Raw genomic sequence first — 16,154 nt, forward strand, 5'->3', positions numbered from 1 at the left:
TTTTATTGATCTTGATTCAGATACCTGAGTAACAACAAGATAACCAACTTGAAGCCTCGTGTCTTTGAAGATCTCCATAAACTTGAATGGCTGTATGTTACTTTCTCATTGATATGTTTGTTTTCTCACGGAGTAATTAAAACAAATTAAAGGAAATATTTGGGCTGTTTAAACTTCTGTACATAGCAGTACTTTTGTACCAGATAATATTTAAGGAACTCATGCTGCACTTTGTGGGGATAAAATTGAAAGCAATTACTTCTAAGTTAAAAATATTTCTAAAAAATTTCACATTATTCTGAGAGGAAGTGAATGTGAATACCCTGATCTACTATGCGGTAGCATGCCGATGTCATTTAAGAAGTTTGAATGAGCATTTGAAGAACGGAACATCAAATTATATTATCTTTTATCATCTGTTTAATTTAAGACTATAGACAACTCTCAGTCTGACATGTGTTTTGCTATAATTTACAGGATAATTGAAAATAATAGGATAAATCGGATCTCTCCATCAACATTTTATGGACTCAAATCACTTATTCTCCTGTAAGTATGGAATGAGAACTAAAAGCATTGCGTAAAAGGACAGAAAGATCATATATAATAAATATACACAACTGTTTATTAATGACAGTGATTGCTCATCACACCATATTGTCTGCTGTTGTAAAAGAGCTTCAGAAAATCTCCATGCCTGTGGAGCCCATCTTTTCAGACAGACAAATTGGCCAACAGTAGTTAGGAACTATCACAATCAATAAGAACGGAATGGCTTTTCCTGAAGCCACAACAGAGATCAGAGAGGATGTGTGAGACCCTACACTTTGTAAAGTGAATCTACAGCAAATACCCTGGGCAAACACTAAACCCTCTCCCAAGATAGTCTGCACAATTTTCCTTGGTGCATGTGCAAGCAGGAACCACCTAAGGGACAGCACCTAGGGACACCTAAGGGACCTGCTGCTTTTTCTTGCACACCAGAGTAGATTTGGGCATCAGTGGATATATGTTATCTGGAAAAGTGTAGGAAGATAGATGGGGAAAGAGAAGTACAAACTTAAGGCCCTGAGCAGGCAAAAACATGCCAGCTGCAGCAGTGGATGCCAGTTGCCCGCTGGGAGGGTATGGGGAGCCAGCACTGCCCCATGGCTCCTCCTCTAACTTACCTTTCCAAGACCCTGCCCATAACCTGCCCCTGATCTCCAGCAGCCCAGAGAGCAGCCTCCCTCCATTTCCCCCCTTCCCATGTCACTAAGAGAAATTACATGTTATGACAGCACAGTCGAAATACTGGCAATGACTTGCTTTATTTAATTTTAAAGGCTATGAAATAAACATTTTTCCTTTACCTGGTAACTAATGTGATAAGGGAAAAAACAGTGTTTCACAGAATGCCATACAAGTTGTATAGAATTTTAAGAAAATAATAGTATCTCTAAAGCTTTGAAAAATGAATGAAGCTTTGAGTGCTTTCTGCCTTTTTTTCAAAAGCACAAATATAAGAGTTTTGTTTGTTTGTTTGTTTTCCATAATGTCATTTTTTGGCCAATATAGCCAGCTATACTGTTTTGTCTTTTTTGGGTTTTTTTTTGTTGGTGGTGGTTTTGTTGTTTTGTTTTTTTTTTTTTTCCAGTGACATGATGAATAATTCTCTTGCTCATTTGCCTGACAAACCTCTGTGCCAATATATGCCAAGACTGAACTGGCTGTAAGTACACCTTATTTTCCACTAGAAGAATATTTTATTTTCTTTGTATCGCACTTCCATAGCACTTTTCATAATGGACAGTGGAATGATCTTACAGAGTGCTTGCTGGTTCACAGCAGGGTTGATGACCTGGACTCATTAGTCAGGTGTGCAGAGAAATTAGATGTCTGGTTTCTGTTCTCTTTCGTGCAGTCATAATGTTCTGGTAGCATCTTTCTTTGATTACATTAGAATAGCAGCCTGACTGCTATAAATTTATTCACTTGTTTTGTGTTTATCCTAGAGACTTGGAAGACAACCACATTCATCACTTAAGAAATGTCACTTTCATCTCCTGCAGCACTTTAACTGTATTGTAAGTAATAGGATATACTAGCTAGTGAAAATGAGCTGAAACTTTCCTGAATGTCATGGTTATTTACATGTAAGGAAACTTAATTATAAGTGAGCATCATACAGAATAACCACTGTTTAAATCTGCATCAAAATTCAGCCCTGAAGTGTGCAACTAAATTTCACTGAAGTGATATTAAGATTTACAAGTTTTCAGTCTGACGTTTTACTTGGAAAAGGAGGGAAACAAAATACAGAACAAAAAGTAGCAAAAACAAAATCCAAGTAGGTCATTTCTTCATTTAAAAAGTTCAGCAGCCTGGTTGGTTGGCCCAACAATTTTAGAATTTTAGAATTCTCTTCACAGTCTCTTCTGTAATGTTGCAATGAACTTCAGAAATCCTGTCAGTCTTTTGGTAGATTAGTAGCCTGCCTGTTCACTTCCAATTTTTAACTCTTCCATGGCACTCTTATTCTTGGCTTTCTCTTTGTTCATAAAATCCAGATTGTTCAATCAAGGATCAAGTGCAGTAGCAGATGATATATGGGTGAAGGAAGAGTTGCACAGCCATGAGCCTATGTCCAGAAGACTGTTAGGTTCCAAGCCTTCTAGCCCAGTTTATCTTTCTCCTGCTCTCAGCAGATTTATATTGATCTCCTATGGATAAAGGAAACTTTGGGGTGAATAAAGAGCACTAGAATGGCAACCCAGCTAATTGAGCTTGCCAGAAAGAACAGTCTGAACATTCAAACTTCTCCCAAGAATTAGTTTTATTCCTGAAATAATCTTGAAATCTCAAAGCAATCAGTAGTTAATTGTGCCTCTCTGTTATTCTGCAATGCTTTTGTATTTTAGCTGTTGATAGGTACCAATACAGCTGAAAGAACACACAGTATATTCACATACGTGCATAGACAACGAAAGTTATTTGTGCAATTGTGTATCTGGTGAGCTTGTTAACTGAATTAGTGAGGCTGATTTCCGAAGACCTAGATAAGAAAGAATCTTAAAAGCTTTTGAAAAGTTTTCTTCAAAACCAAGTAGAATTTGAGAAGCAGATATATATGTTTGTTTTCTCCTTCCAGGGTGATGAGACAAAATAAAATCAGCTCTTTGAATGAAAACAGCTTTTCTTCTCTCCAAATGTTGGATGAACTGTGAGTCCATTTCTTCTTGTTCTTGTAGAACAAGTCACAAACTTCTATAGTTTATTTTCCATATATCATTATTATTACCACCATTAATTACCATAAATTAAAGGTATTTTACTTTCTTTTTGATGCAAATAAAATAATAATATATTATGTATCTAGTGATGTCTCTGAAATAAATAGACTGAGAGAAATCTGATGTATCTAGCTTTCCATTTTATTTTAACAGCATTCTTTTATAGTCCAAGTGTCATATAATCTATTTAATAAATAATATTCTATTGGTCAAATAGAATGAAACTGTGTGTCTTGAAATTACAAAACTCTTCAGCAGTATTGTTGAACCTGCTTAGAACTTATTATATCCCACCTATGTCTGTTTCTGAAGGGACTTGGCTAGCAACGAGATTGAATCACTTCCTGCATATGTGTTTAAGGATCTAAAGGAGCTTTCACAACTGTAAGGATTCTTTATTTTTCTTATTATTCCTGTTGTTTGGCTGTACATTACTCATATGATATGCTTTCATTCATGAATGCCAGGAAAAAAAAAATCTCTGTATGAATCATTTAAGCTTTGACTAAAAAACACTTGACTCAAAAGCAATTTCACGTCATTAACCTTTAATTTTATGTTTACCATTTTGCCCAGAATAATTTTGTAAAATATGTACATTTTCATATCCAAAAAGAGAACATATTCAAATTCTATTTTTTTTTTCCAGATCTTGTTAGTATATGCAAAATGACCTATGCTAGCAATATCAGGAGAACTTCATCATTTTGATGGGAGTTTTTAACATAATGTTATGATTTGGCTCTAAAATTAAAAGCGTAAGAGCTTCATAAATATGCCTTGTTAGCAAGTGCTTTCTTCTTGTAAAAGAGATCCAAAAAAATGTAAGATATTACATATATACATATAAAAAAGGGCATTCTTTCTTTTCCATAACATGCATGGAAAAATTCTCAAATGCTGAAAAGTCCCAGCCTTTCCCACATAATCTGGAAGAGACACTAGTCATGAAACTGAAGATCTCTGCAGAGCTTAGGCCAGCACATTGAATCCTTCATTGATTTTAAACTAGGAAGACAGTAGCGGGGGGCAGTAAGACTCCCCAGCACACTCAATAGCTGTGTAAACCCAATGTGCCTTTTGAGAAAGCACTGCTTTTTTTGTTGTTGTTGGTTGGTTGGTTTTGTTTGTTTGTTTGTTTGTTTGTTTTGTTCATTGCTGTGAGCAATGGTTTTATTGGAGGTTAACCCTTCTGTGCAAAGTCCCCATGCTTACCCTTGCCAGACGCAGCTGAGAAGATCTCTGTTTCTAGCCAGGACCCAGCATGTGCAGTACCTTGTTTTTCTGCTTTTCCAGCACTCTTGGGATCAATCACAACAGGATGGGACAACTAAATGTAAACAGCTGCAGATACTGAGTGTCCATGTTAAATTTACCTTATCTAAACTAAAACATAAGAAAGAGTTACAGGGAGAAGAAATGAGAACTATACCTAGAAACATTCTTGCACAGAACGACATATCTAACAGACTAATGTCTATTTTTACTTTCTGTTGCCTCTCTCTCTTTTTCAAATTCACAGAAATGATTATGAAAAGATGAATTTTATCAAATGCCAAAATAAACTTTGTTTCTAAATGTGTGCAGATCAACTACATTCTTTTACTTAGTCAAAACCTTCAAGCATCAGATTGGGGGATGCAGTTGTGCATGTGAGTGTATGTGGCAACAGCATCACTGTGAACCATCTGGCTACTCTTTCCATTGGAAGAGTATTTAGCAAGCTGAATGATGCTAAACAAATGATGTTACTTATATTCACAACTGCCAATAGAACAGGTCCTTCTTAGAGGTCTGAAAAGTAGTTTTACTTTATGTTTGAACAGGCTGCAAAGAGGATGTATAATGTTACTTTAAGTCTCTGTTGTATTTACAGGAACCTTTCTTATAACCCGATCAAGAAAATACAAATAGACCAGTTTGATTTTCTAACCAAACTCAAATCCCTGTAAGTATCAAGTTTTTCTATTCAAACACTTCAGCTATGTTTTCTCTGTGATAATGCACATCTTCTTCAGAAGTTCATAATACAAAACGTGTTTTAAAAGAAATTTCCTTTGAACCTGATTGTAGCTATTCAACAATTTCAGCCTGGAAAGTAACTATTAGCAATATTCAAATATACCTTCGTTTAAATACAAGTTTCTTAATGAATATTTCTCAAACAGAAAGAAATCATGAGTTCCACTTCACAAAGGATATTGTCTTTCCAATTGTTAAAGAGCAAGATTAATGCAACCCAGATTTGACCTTGTACAACTTGTTCATGGGGCTTAAGAGTCATGCAAAGCCCAGTAGGGGCTATTGAATGTCATGGGTAGACACCACTAGAATCAGTAAAGGGAGGAATTCAAAAGGAAATTGATGTACATACAAGTTTGACTGGGGATCTCTTTTACCTCTTACAGAATCTACTACTAACATCATTTAAAAAAAAAAAAAAAAAGAAGAAGGAAAAAGAAAAAAGAAAAAAAGAAAAAAGAAAAAAACAAAAAACAAAAAACAAAGCAAGCATGGTTCAGCTGTCTTGTCAGAGGGGGTGGGATTTTACAAATCTTTTTTAAAGAGTTGAGAGGGAAATTTTGTGTGCTGGCTAACACAGCAGCTCTCATATGAATTCTGCCAGCAGAACCCTTGTAAAGACTGTGATGTAGTGATTAAGTGTACAAGTTACAGGAAAATAAGTATCTGAGAACAGAAGAGAATTATAAGTTACCCCCTTAGCATTTAAGCTACAGCATATCCTTCATTCATTATTTAACAATCAAAGTACTCATGCAACTGAGTGATCAGGACATTCCGTATTTCAAGTTAGAAAAGCTGATGAACTTTGAGACAGATCTACATGAAACAGTATGTTTCAGCCCTCAGTCTGTAGAATATCCATTCTCTCTTTCCTACCTTAAAATAGCTTAAAATAGCTAGGGAAATCATGCCCAGGATTAATTCTAGGGCTTAACTAAAATTTACAGGTTTCCATATTTGGGAGTTTATTCTTGTCTCATAGCAGAACTGCCCAAAACAAATAACTGAGATTAAGTTATAACTGAAAATTAAGACTGATACTTTTATCTTCTTTTGCCTAAATATACCCAGAACTCACAAGAACTTTGCACTCAGGGCATTTAACAGTGAATTCAAACAAGGTTCCACACAAGGAAAACCAAAGGTTTTCTCAGGTTACACATCTAATGAAATTAGACTAGAATATAGAAACTGAAGTTCTGAAAGAGCAACCTGCACAGTTACACTTTGTTGGTCTACTACTGTAGGAGTCATCTTCCATATATTAAAAAAAAAAATCAAATAAGAAATCCTATGTATTTGTCACCAGAAGTCCAACGTTTTCCCTAATATGAAGAATTCTGTGTACCAGCTTCCTGCTGCTCTTGACACAATAAAATACTGTATTCCTACAGTGGTTTGTTTGCTGAGTAAAGCAATACATGGGATAGAAGGCAGAAATTTAAAATATCACTACTGGAACAAGTTATTATTTTTCCAAGGATGATGAAAGAACATTGGTAGAGCAATACTTGGGAAGGACAATCATTGATTGCACTGCTAAGAGCACCAAACCGTCTTCTTTGTGATTCTGGAAAAATAGCAAGTTCAGTAAAATTAAGTGTGATTCATTTTGTTCTACTTTAGTTTTTACTTAGGGTTTCTATTCAAGTTTCAAAAGAATGACCAAGTAGACACAATTAAGTTCATCTCTAATTTCATAGTATGAATTCACAATTTCATCATATGAATACAATATAAATGCTCACTAAATTTGTCATTCTACTACTGAGTTTCTAATGCATTTTATTGAGAATATATTGTTTACAGCAGCTTGGAGGGCATTGAAATTGCAAACATCCAGAGAAGAATGTTCATACCACTTAGAAACCTTTCCCACATGTAAGTAGATCATTCCAGGTTGTTTTCTTTGGTTGAAATTTCACAATTTGCAGATCAATGACTAAAAAAAAATAAAACTGTCTGAAAAGCGTCATGCAAACAGTTATCAAATTAGATAATTTAAAATTTATTTTTCTTTTTTGGGGATATGTTTTCTGAATATTTACCAAAGAGGTTTTATATTCTGGCAACAAAATAGAGCCGTCTTTTTTCTGTCTTTCTTTTCCATGACTAGATATTTCAAGAAGTTCCAGTATTGTGGTTATGCTCCTCACGTGCGCAGCTGTAAGCCTAATACTGATGGGATTTCATCCCTGGAGAATCTTTTAGCTAGCATTATACAGAGAGTGTTTGTCTGGGTTGTATCTGCCATCACTTGCTTTGGAAATATTTTTGTTATCTGTATGAGGCCTTACATCAGATCGGAAAATAAGCTCCACGCCATCTCAATAATGTCTCTCTGCTGTGAGTATTCCATGCATGAAAGTAGAAAAATACTGTTTTAATCTGCTCATAGTATGTATAGTATTTGTAATTATAATATGGTGACACATTTCCAGCATTAGATTTACTGAACCTTCATGCTCTTGTGAATGGCAATACAAAATGCCATACCTTACACACCAGGAAGTCTTGTTGGATGCTACCTCTGTTCTACAACAAACAGTTGATAAATTGTAAAGGTTTCATGATTTTAGTGCTGTAGACATTGTATCCAGTTCTCAAAACAAATTTTCCCAAAGGCCCATAAACCTAAATTCTGGTACGTGTGTTTGAGTAAATAGCAAATTGCATGTGTAAACACTACTCACAGTGTCACAGAACAGCTTGGGTTCTGGAACAGAAGGGAACTCAAAGCCTCAACCTTAGCTGTGGGCTGGTTACCCCCCACCAGCTCAGCTGCCCAGGGACCCATCCAGCCTGATCTTGAGTTCCTTGAGGAATGGGGCACCCATAGCAATCTGGGCAGCAGTCCCAGGGCCTCACTGCCCCCTGGGTAAAGAATTTCTTCTTAATGAATCATAGAGTCACAAGGTTAGAAAGAACCTACAAGATCATATAGTCCAACTGTCCTCCTATCACCATTATTACCTATAAGCTACTAAACCATATCTCATAGTGACTCATCCAGGCTCCTCTTGAACACCGCCAGGGATGGTGACTCCACCAACTCCCTGGGCAGGCCATTCCAGTGCCTGACCACTCTTTGAGTGAAAAAGATTTTCCTTATGTCTAAGCTAAATCTCCTCTGGCACAACTTGTGGCCTATTTGTTGCCTGGAAGAAGCAGCCAACCCCCTCCTCTCACCACAACCTCCCTTCAGGAGGTTGTAGAGTGTGATGACGTCTCCCTCGAGCCTCCTCTTCTGCAGACAAACAAACCCAGCTTTCTCAGCAGCTCAATGCCTAATCTATATCTCCCCTCTTTTAGGTCAAACCATTCCCTCTTGTCCTGTCACTATCAGGCCACATAAAAAGTCAGTCTCTATTTGCACTAGCAGAAGTTATTTATGCAAATACAGAAAATCAATCACTCCCAACTCCCCAATCTTAAGAATTAAAGGTTTTATTACATGAGATTCTATTACCATTTCAAATAGCCCATCTCAATACAAATCTATCTAAACTTAAATATTTCACAAGTGGTATTATTTGCATTTTTAGATACAATTGTCAGCTCTATATCAAATTGCAGTGTTTCTATATACTGTATGTCAGTGATTCTCAATTTGTTATTGCTTAACCACTGGAAAAATCTGAGCACCACACAAAACTTCTAGTCAATGAGACTATATATAAGCATGTATGTATGTGTGTATGTATATATACATGAGACACCTTCAGCTCTGTGATGACAGCTCCTCTTCAATTTATAGAGTTAGCATTACAGAAATAATTGTTACTGAGCCTTTGCTTGGAAAGTACATATAAAATACAATAGGGGAAAGAAGAGGTGTCATGATATTTCAATATAAGCTATCAAAGCTCATTGTTCTCTTGCTGTACTAGACTTGAAAATGTGAAGCAAATGCTGGAATTTAATGATTGCCAAACTGATCATCCAATATGCTCATTATTTTTACCCTGACATAATTATTGAGCATCTGAGGACTGGCGAGTGTATCCTGAGGGATCTACAATACAAGCTCTCATTCTAATGTTCCAAAAGGACCTCAATGAATGTCACAGCAATCCCTCTAGCATTACCATAGGCATGCACAGGAGCTTCCCTCTGCCTTCTGCCTTTCTGTGCTAAGCTAATCCGGAGGAGGAGCACTGTTGTTTGTGTTTGCTGACTGCTTTCAAGTCTTAGTACAAGCCTGTGCACATCAGTTTTGAATTATTGTAAGACAGACAAATCAAAATCAAACTTTTAGTCCAACCCAAAAAAGGGCTGAAAGCATATTTCTATAAATTGATGTATGTTTTTTCAGCTTGAAAACCAATTTTATTCAAGATTCAACATATGTCTGAAAACACCTACGAAAAACTTTGACTATTAGTTCAAACAAAAACTGACAAAAGGGAGTAACAGAGCTGAATTATGTGGCCTTCATTATAATTCACACTATCATTCCAACTCTAACATTGATTTTATAACTATGTATTAGCTGACTTAAACATGTGTACTAATGTGTGCATGTCTGTTTTTCAATAGACATATACACAAAGAGAATGGGAAATTCAGATGTGTAAATAATGATGTTAAGCACTATGCCCACAGGTGCTGACTGTCTGATGGGAATATATTTATTTGTGATTGGAGCTTTTGATCTTAAATATCGTGGAGAATACAACAAGCACGCTCAGTTGTGGATGGACAGTATTCATTGTCAATTGGTGGGATCGCTGGCTATTCTGTCTACAGAGGTGTCAGTCTTACTTTTGACTTACCTGACTTTGGAGAAATACATCTGCATAGTTTATCCTTTTAGGTGTTTGAAGCCCAGAAAATGCAGGACAATTTCCATTTTAGTTCTTATCTGGGTAATTGGGTTTGCTGTTGCTTTTATTCCACTGAGCAATAAGGAATTTTTCAGGAACTACTATGGCACCAATGGCGTCTGTTTCCCTCTTCACTCAGAGCAATCAGAAAGTTCAGGAAGTCAGATTTATTCTGTTGTCATTTTTTTAGGTAAGTTGCCTTTCTTTCCGATACATGATTAGATCATTCCTTATATACAATAATGGACCTGATTTTCAAACAGATCTGACATCTTTGTTGGGATGTTCATGTCTCACATGGACCTTTTCCAATCTATTTTATTATATTAGGTTGATAGTTACATATCTTATAATGTATGAAGGACTCAGAACTTGGAAAGAAGGTAGGATCATTGAGTTCCTAAGGAATAGATCTTTGTCAGGGAAGTAAAGAGAAGAATTGCACTGTTTGGCTCCAATAGTAAACATATGTTAGGTGATGATAATTTAATTACCGGAGTACAGATTCCATGTTTGAGTGAAGACCATTTAATTCTATGGGATTGGCAGTTTAGAGCAAGGATTTTTCTATATTATCCAACTTGCAAACAAATGATGTGGAATTGCCACTCTGCTTTTAAGAAGTAACTAATTTAAACTCTTTCAACAGGTGTAAACTTGGCAGCTTTTCTCATCATTGTCTTTTCCTATGGAAGTATGTTCTACAGTGTTCACCAAACAGCTATTATGGCCACTGAAATTCAGAATCATATTAAAAAAGAGATGATACTTGCCAAACGCTTTTTCTTCATTGTATTTACCGATGCACTTTGTTGGATACCCATTTTTATTTTGAAACTCCTTTCTTTACTGCAAGTAGAAATACCAGGTATGTTCTTCCCTTTGTGCTGCTGTTTTGACTGTGTATGAAGTTTCTCATTTAGAAGAACAAAGAATTGAATGTATTGAATTGTATTACTATAATGAACTATATGCTCATTTATCTTCGTAGATGCACACGCCATATAATGAATTATACTTTGCTTTATTACTCCATTAGACTATATGACTATAATCAACAAGTTTAGTCACATTTAATTCAGACAAAACAACAAAAAATCAAATCTTTGAAGTCTGTCCCAATAGAATATCTATAAAATATATAAGATGATTTTATAAACCAAGCTTGCACTGGATTGGGTTTTCTCATCTTCTGGCTTTTGGAGATTCTGTTGCCTAACTAGAACTCAAGCCAATACAAAATTTCATATCTTGATTTAACCATATAATTCTTACCCTGAAATAACTTTTTAGTGCAAACTGACACTTCAAGCACAAAGTTATGTAAAATCAAGCTAACTTTCTTCATGCTAAAAATACATTCCCATGTAAAACCAGTAAAAGATTAAAAACTATATCTTTTTTCGTTTTTTCTCTTTTTAATGCTGGCACACAATAGAAAAATAGCTTCTTTATGTAGATATTGTAAACGATGTTGGAAAGAATATGTTAGCATGAGAACCAGCAGTGTTGGGAGTTACTTTTTCAACATTTTGACTTAAGTGTCAAATGTCTGAAAATTAGGTTCATCATTCAAAATAGTTTAGAGTGATGGTAGGTCTTGTAGAATGCTTCTTCATGAAGTTATCAAACAACCTAAGAGATTTTCAAAAAACACTGTGAGAAGCAGAAGCAGATGTATTCTGAGTCAGGAAATCTACAATAAAACTTGTTGAACCTCAGGGTGGTCCTGGGTTGAGCAAGTAAACATTCTGCATTAGACAAGATTAGGTTAAGTAGTACTAACTCATTTTAACTAACTCAAATGAAAGACATCGCCAGGTGGTTGTCTAAGATTACAGAAGTTTTAAAGCCCATTTCTTTTTTGGGGAGATGCACTGTGACAGTTTTTGAATCATGCATCTGCTTGTTTCCAAAACTGCAGATAACATTAGAGGCATCAACAGGAGTGCATTCATAATGCAGCAAAATCATAAAGCCAGACAGTGGAGGGGAAGGCAGAATGTACAAACCTATTTGTAGTTCTGTTATTGTTTTATAAATCAAACAGTGCAGTGCTATGACTACTTTTCAGCATAATAATCCTGTTCCTTCTCTTGGATTCTGACATCCCAAACAGTAAGGATGAGAATGGTAATGAAGAAATGCACACAGGCACTGACACAGGCAGGAGAACAGGAAACCATGATAAAGGAAGGAGGTGTGAACATGGAGACACTTACCAACAGGGCAAAAAGGAAATATGGGTGTATCAAATGTCCTATGCATTGAAAAGAACAGAACTGATGCAGAAGAGCAAAACCAGTATCTGAGGGGAAAAAAGGGTTAGGAGGGTTAGCTTTGTGGGAAGACTTATAATGAATAATATCTGAGGACAGGAGCAAAGGGTAGTGCATACATAATAGTGAGAAGAAACAACCTGTTGTGATATGAAGCCAACCTGGAAGTGTGCAGCCATCCCTCCAAGCAGGAAGCTCTGTTTCATAAGCATCAAGTGCTCAGGTTAATTAATAAGTAGAAATGCTATAATGCCTACTACAGCTTCCTTTCTTTTTCTCTCTCCAAGGTACCATAACATCTTGGGTAGTGATTTTTATCTTGCCAATAAATAGTGCTCTGAATCCTCTTCTCTACACTTTGACTACACGACCCTTCAAAGAAATGATTCACCAGTTTTGGTACAACTACAGACAAAGAAGATCCAAGAGAGGCAAAGGCAGTCAGAAAGCTTATGGTCCATCCTTCATTTGGGTAGAGATGTGGCCAATGCATGAAATCACACCAAAGCTAACTAAGCCTGTGCTTTGTACAGACTCCTCTGATGCCTCTGTCACTACACAGTCAACAAGACTAAATTCGTACACGTAAATATGTTTGGGATCTTCACAGTGACATCTGCACTGTTAGCTTCACGCCTGTGGAGTTGCTGCTTTACAACAATGGTAACAAGAGAAGGAGGTATGACGCCTCGACTCCTGTGCACCAGAACTCAAAGCGGGAAGAAGCATAGCATGGCTGCTTGCAGGTAGAACCAATATATAAAGTATTATTTCCACCTTGCAACAGATCCTGCTATTTTGACAACTCATTCTAGTTCAGAATGAGAAGTCAATCTCTTCTTTCTTTTTTTTCCTCCAACAAGCCAGGAGTGTGGGGGGAAAAAAATGAAGTGACATTTAAAACATCTCATACTGAAATCAGAATGTTTCAAAATCATCTATCTTTGGGGGGAAAAAAGGCTATTTTCAATAAACTTTTTATAATAAAAAAAAGAACACCCATTTCAACAGCTGTTTTATTTTTCAGAGTTGACTGGTTTCATCTTTAAAAACATACTCCTCTCAAAATTTCTGAGTGGCAGACTTTTTAGACTGCATACAGCTCTTTAAAGCTTTAGGGAATAACACTAAGAAAATATTTTCATTTCATAATTAGATAAATTTATTATATTTGTTAAGGTCAAACAGGTGGAAACATTATTCCTTTAATCATCTGTTTCACCCGCACAATTGTTCTCATTCAAGCAGAATCAGAATATTTTTTTTCAAATGTGTTTCTCAACTGTGTGTCCTCCAGCTGTTAACTAGAGGAAATTTCTCCCTTCAGAAGATTTAGGAAGACCAAACTGAGTACCCCAGTATCTTGATGCTGCTCTTCTCCTCACCATTTCATTATGAGCTAAACTAAATAGCTCCCAACAGTTTACACACTTCAACAGGTTTCATCCTTTATCTATTTCTCTATATTGAATAACAGGAGAGTGCCAAATAGTTGATTGTCAGTCTTAATAAGTGTCATCACATACATATTTCAATCTCCTTGTATACGTGAATGGATGTGTTATGGCTAAAAAAAATTTTAGGAACATCACAGTTGAGCATTTTTTGGGCTGCATTTTTCTTCCCTATATTACAACAGCACAGTAATTTTATCCATCTGAAACAAACCTCTGTATCCCAGAAAAAAAGGTGTAAGGATAGATATAGAGGCAGTTCTTTTGCACTTACATACTGAAGATGATCTGTTCCCTTAAGGATTACTATGATTTCTTTTGTTCTTTTAGTACCATATTCACAGTCCAATGGCCTGGAAGCCCAAGAAGGTAAAATAAATTCTTTTGTATTGGTGATTTGAAGCTTTTTAAGATGAAGTTAAAAGATACTTCTGATGTTTGCACTTCTTAATAATGTAAGAAGTAGAATTAAAAATAGTGTGACTCACACTTCAGCTGTTTACAGAACTTTGGATTATCTTGAAATCAAAAGTTAAGTATCTACTGTATGTTCAATCAAAATAAAAGATTGTCCATTGAACAAAATGACTTCTGTTCCAAGTAGTTTGGCAGCATCTTGAGTTACTGGGAAAAAAAAAAAAAAAAAAAAAGAAAAAAACAGCTAAGTGGAATCCTGCAACATAGATTACCTTTAACCTGAACACTCAGAACTCAGTTCAACAGGGCTTGTGTAATCTAAGGCTCATTCGGAAAGCTGCTCCCCTGCGTTCAATAGGATCTCTGTCCTTATCAATATTCCTATTTTTGTATTGATTTTAAATGTACTCAATGTCATCTTTGTTTCTATGAGTAATCCAAGAATATCCATCAGTTCAAAATTTGTTTTAAGAACTTTATTGCTTTGATAACAAAACTACAGCTTCTCTTTAAAATAGCCTTACCAGGGAGAATTTGGCTGATTCAGGGTACAGCTACATTCTCTTGCAGCTTTCACTTGTATTTTAGCATTTCCCCCCTTGCAGCTGTGGTAAAGGCACAGTACAGATATTTATTACAGAAAAGCGATCTTCCAGACCAAAAGGCCTTGTTAACAGTTAGTACTAAACTAATGAACTCATAACTGCTTAAGGCAAGACATAAATCAGCATCAAGTACAAAGAAAGTTCTTCCTTGAGATGGGAGAGTACATTTCACAGATTCTGTCCTAACTGATGGAAGCTTTTACTTGTGCTTTCAGAACAACTCATCCTAACAGTAAACACTGCTGAGCAATGTGAACCATCATAAGGCACTTTATTACAATAGAAAATAGTGTAAAATTGTTGACAGTAATAAAACTTATTGTAAAACAAAAATGCAGCTTCATAGAAATATATCACAATGCTGCTTAAAATAATGTCTGGGACAGGGGGGTTATCTAAAGCTTGTAAATAAGCCATGTCCTGACACACGATCCCATCCTTTCCATAATGAAAGAGCATGTGCAGAGGAAAGCTGGAGTCTGTGCAGAGCGGATGGGCTTCTGCAAGTGAAAGTTCTCATGAAGACATCCAGCAATATAAGGCGTCTTCAAAGGGCTGCAAATTCCAGGCACGCACAGAGAGCAAGGTAACTCTGTGTGTGCTACTTCAGCACAAACTTCAAATCACCTGAGCTGCCGAGGAAGTCCAAAGTTGCAATCTGAACAGGATTATTTTTACGCGGGACTCGCGCGAATACGAGTGCTTCCGAACGCTCTCGGCTCAAGGGGAGCTGATGAGGACCACAGGCGAAGGCCGTGCAGGCAGCAGCGCGGCACAGTTCGGCCCCCGGCGGCTCACTCGCTGGGCTTCAGGGAGTCGTAGCCCTCCTTCAGCAGGCCCCGCCACGTCCGCAGGCAGCGAGCGTTCTCCGAGCAGCGGGCCGCCAGCGCCTCCACCTGCGCCGACACGGCGCTCGTCGCCTGCAGGACGCGGCTCAGCGAGAAGGCGGCCTAAGGACAGCAATACAAACGGACAGAAAGACAGACAGAAAGACAGATACAAAGACGCGCCCCGACGGCCCCTCCTCCCGCCCACTTAACGTCCACTCACGTCGCCGATCTGCATCTCCACCTCCTCCAGCTGCGGGGCTCCGGCCGGTGCCGCTCCCTCACTGCCGCTGCGGGCCCGCCGGGGCCTGGTGCTGGGCGATACCCCGATGACACCCTCAGCCGGCAGCCGGGCCGCCTCCGCCATAACCGACGCTGCGACCCGCCCCGCCCTAATCCCGTCCTGCCCCGCGAAAGACGCGCGCCACGGCGGGAGCGGTAGTTTTTCC

General features: G+C 37.3%; 2 protein-coding genes across 6 annotated transcripts in view; one reads left to right on the forward strand and one right to left on the reverse strand.

The window, feature by feature from the left end:
- RXFP1 (relaxin/insulin like family peptide receptor 1) overlaps positions 1-13,280 on the forward strand; it is a 48,100-nt gene extending 34,820 nt beyond the window's left edge. Inside the window, exons 7-18 of one of the 2 annotated variants that reach the window (XM_420385.7) lie at positions 21-92; positions 478-549; positions 1,637-1,711; positions 1,995-2,066; positions 3,131-3,202; positions 3,585-3,656; positions 5,149-5,220; positions 7,107-7,178; positions 7,414-7,643; positions 9,903-10,313; positions 10,773-10,991; positions 12,690-13,280. In XM_420385.7, coding sequence (XP_420385.3) covers positions 21-92; positions 478-549; positions 1,637-1,711; positions 1,995-2,066; positions 3,131-3,202; positions 3,585-3,656; positions 5,149-5,220; positions 7,107-7,178; positions 7,414-7,643; positions 9,903-10,313; positions 10,773-10,991; positions 12,690-12,991 — 1,741 coding nt within the window. In that variant the 3' untranslated portion in view covers positions 12,992-13,280. The remainder of the gene's footprint in view (positions 1-20; positions 93-477; positions 550-1,636; positions 1,712-1,994; positions 2,067-3,130; positions 3,203-3,584; positions 3,657-5,148; positions 5,221-7,106; positions 7,179-7,413; positions 7,644-9,902; positions 10,314-10,772; positions 10,992-12,689) is intronic. The other variant, XM_015285335.4, reaches the window with a different exon arrangement.
- On the reverse strand, positions 11,129-16,098 carry C4H4ORF46 (chromosome 4 open reading frame, human C4orf46). 4 transcript variants are annotated; one of them, XR_005859560.2, is made up of 5 exons: positions 15,929-16,098; positions 15,506-15,828; positions 14,131-14,480; positions 12,346-12,431; positions 11,129-11,758 (listed from the first exon to the last, which is right to left on the reverse strand). XR_005859560.2 is itself a non-coding variant. In XM_015285336.4 (2 exons), exons 1-2 carry the CDS (start codon positions 16,070-16,072, stop codon positions 15,673-15,675), a joined length of 300 nt encoding a protein of 99 aa, XP_015140822.2. In that variant the 5' UTR covers positions 16,073-16,098; the 3' UTR covers positions 14,735-15,672. The 4 variants fall into 4 exon arrangements, 1 of the variants encoding a protein (XP_015140822.2); XR_005859559.2 differs by having other exon boundaries at positions 11,129-12,431; XR_005859558.2 differs by having other exon boundaries at positions 11,129-14,480.
- Between the last annotated feature and the right edge of the window lie 56 nt (positions 16,099-16,154).

This window comes from Gallus gallus, chromosome 4 (assembly GCF_016699485.2).
Source record: "Gallus gallus isolate bGalGal1 chromosome 4, bGalGal1.mat.broiler.GRCg7b, whole genome shotgun sequence".
Lineage (NCBI taxonomy): Eukaryota > Metazoa > Chordata > Aves > Galliformes > Phasianidae > Gallus > Gallus gallus.

Bases quoted from the DNA above. Each gene is read 5' to 3' on its own strand.
- C4H4ORF46 (XM_015285336.4), bottom strand. From the start codon at position 16,072: ATGGCGGAGGCGGCCCGGCTGCCGGCTGAGGGTGTCATCGGGGTATCG. The intron at 15,829-15,928 runs GTGAGTGGACGT...TGCTGTCCTTAG, and splicing joins TGGAGATGCAGATCGGCGAC to GCCGCCTTCTCGCTGAGCCG.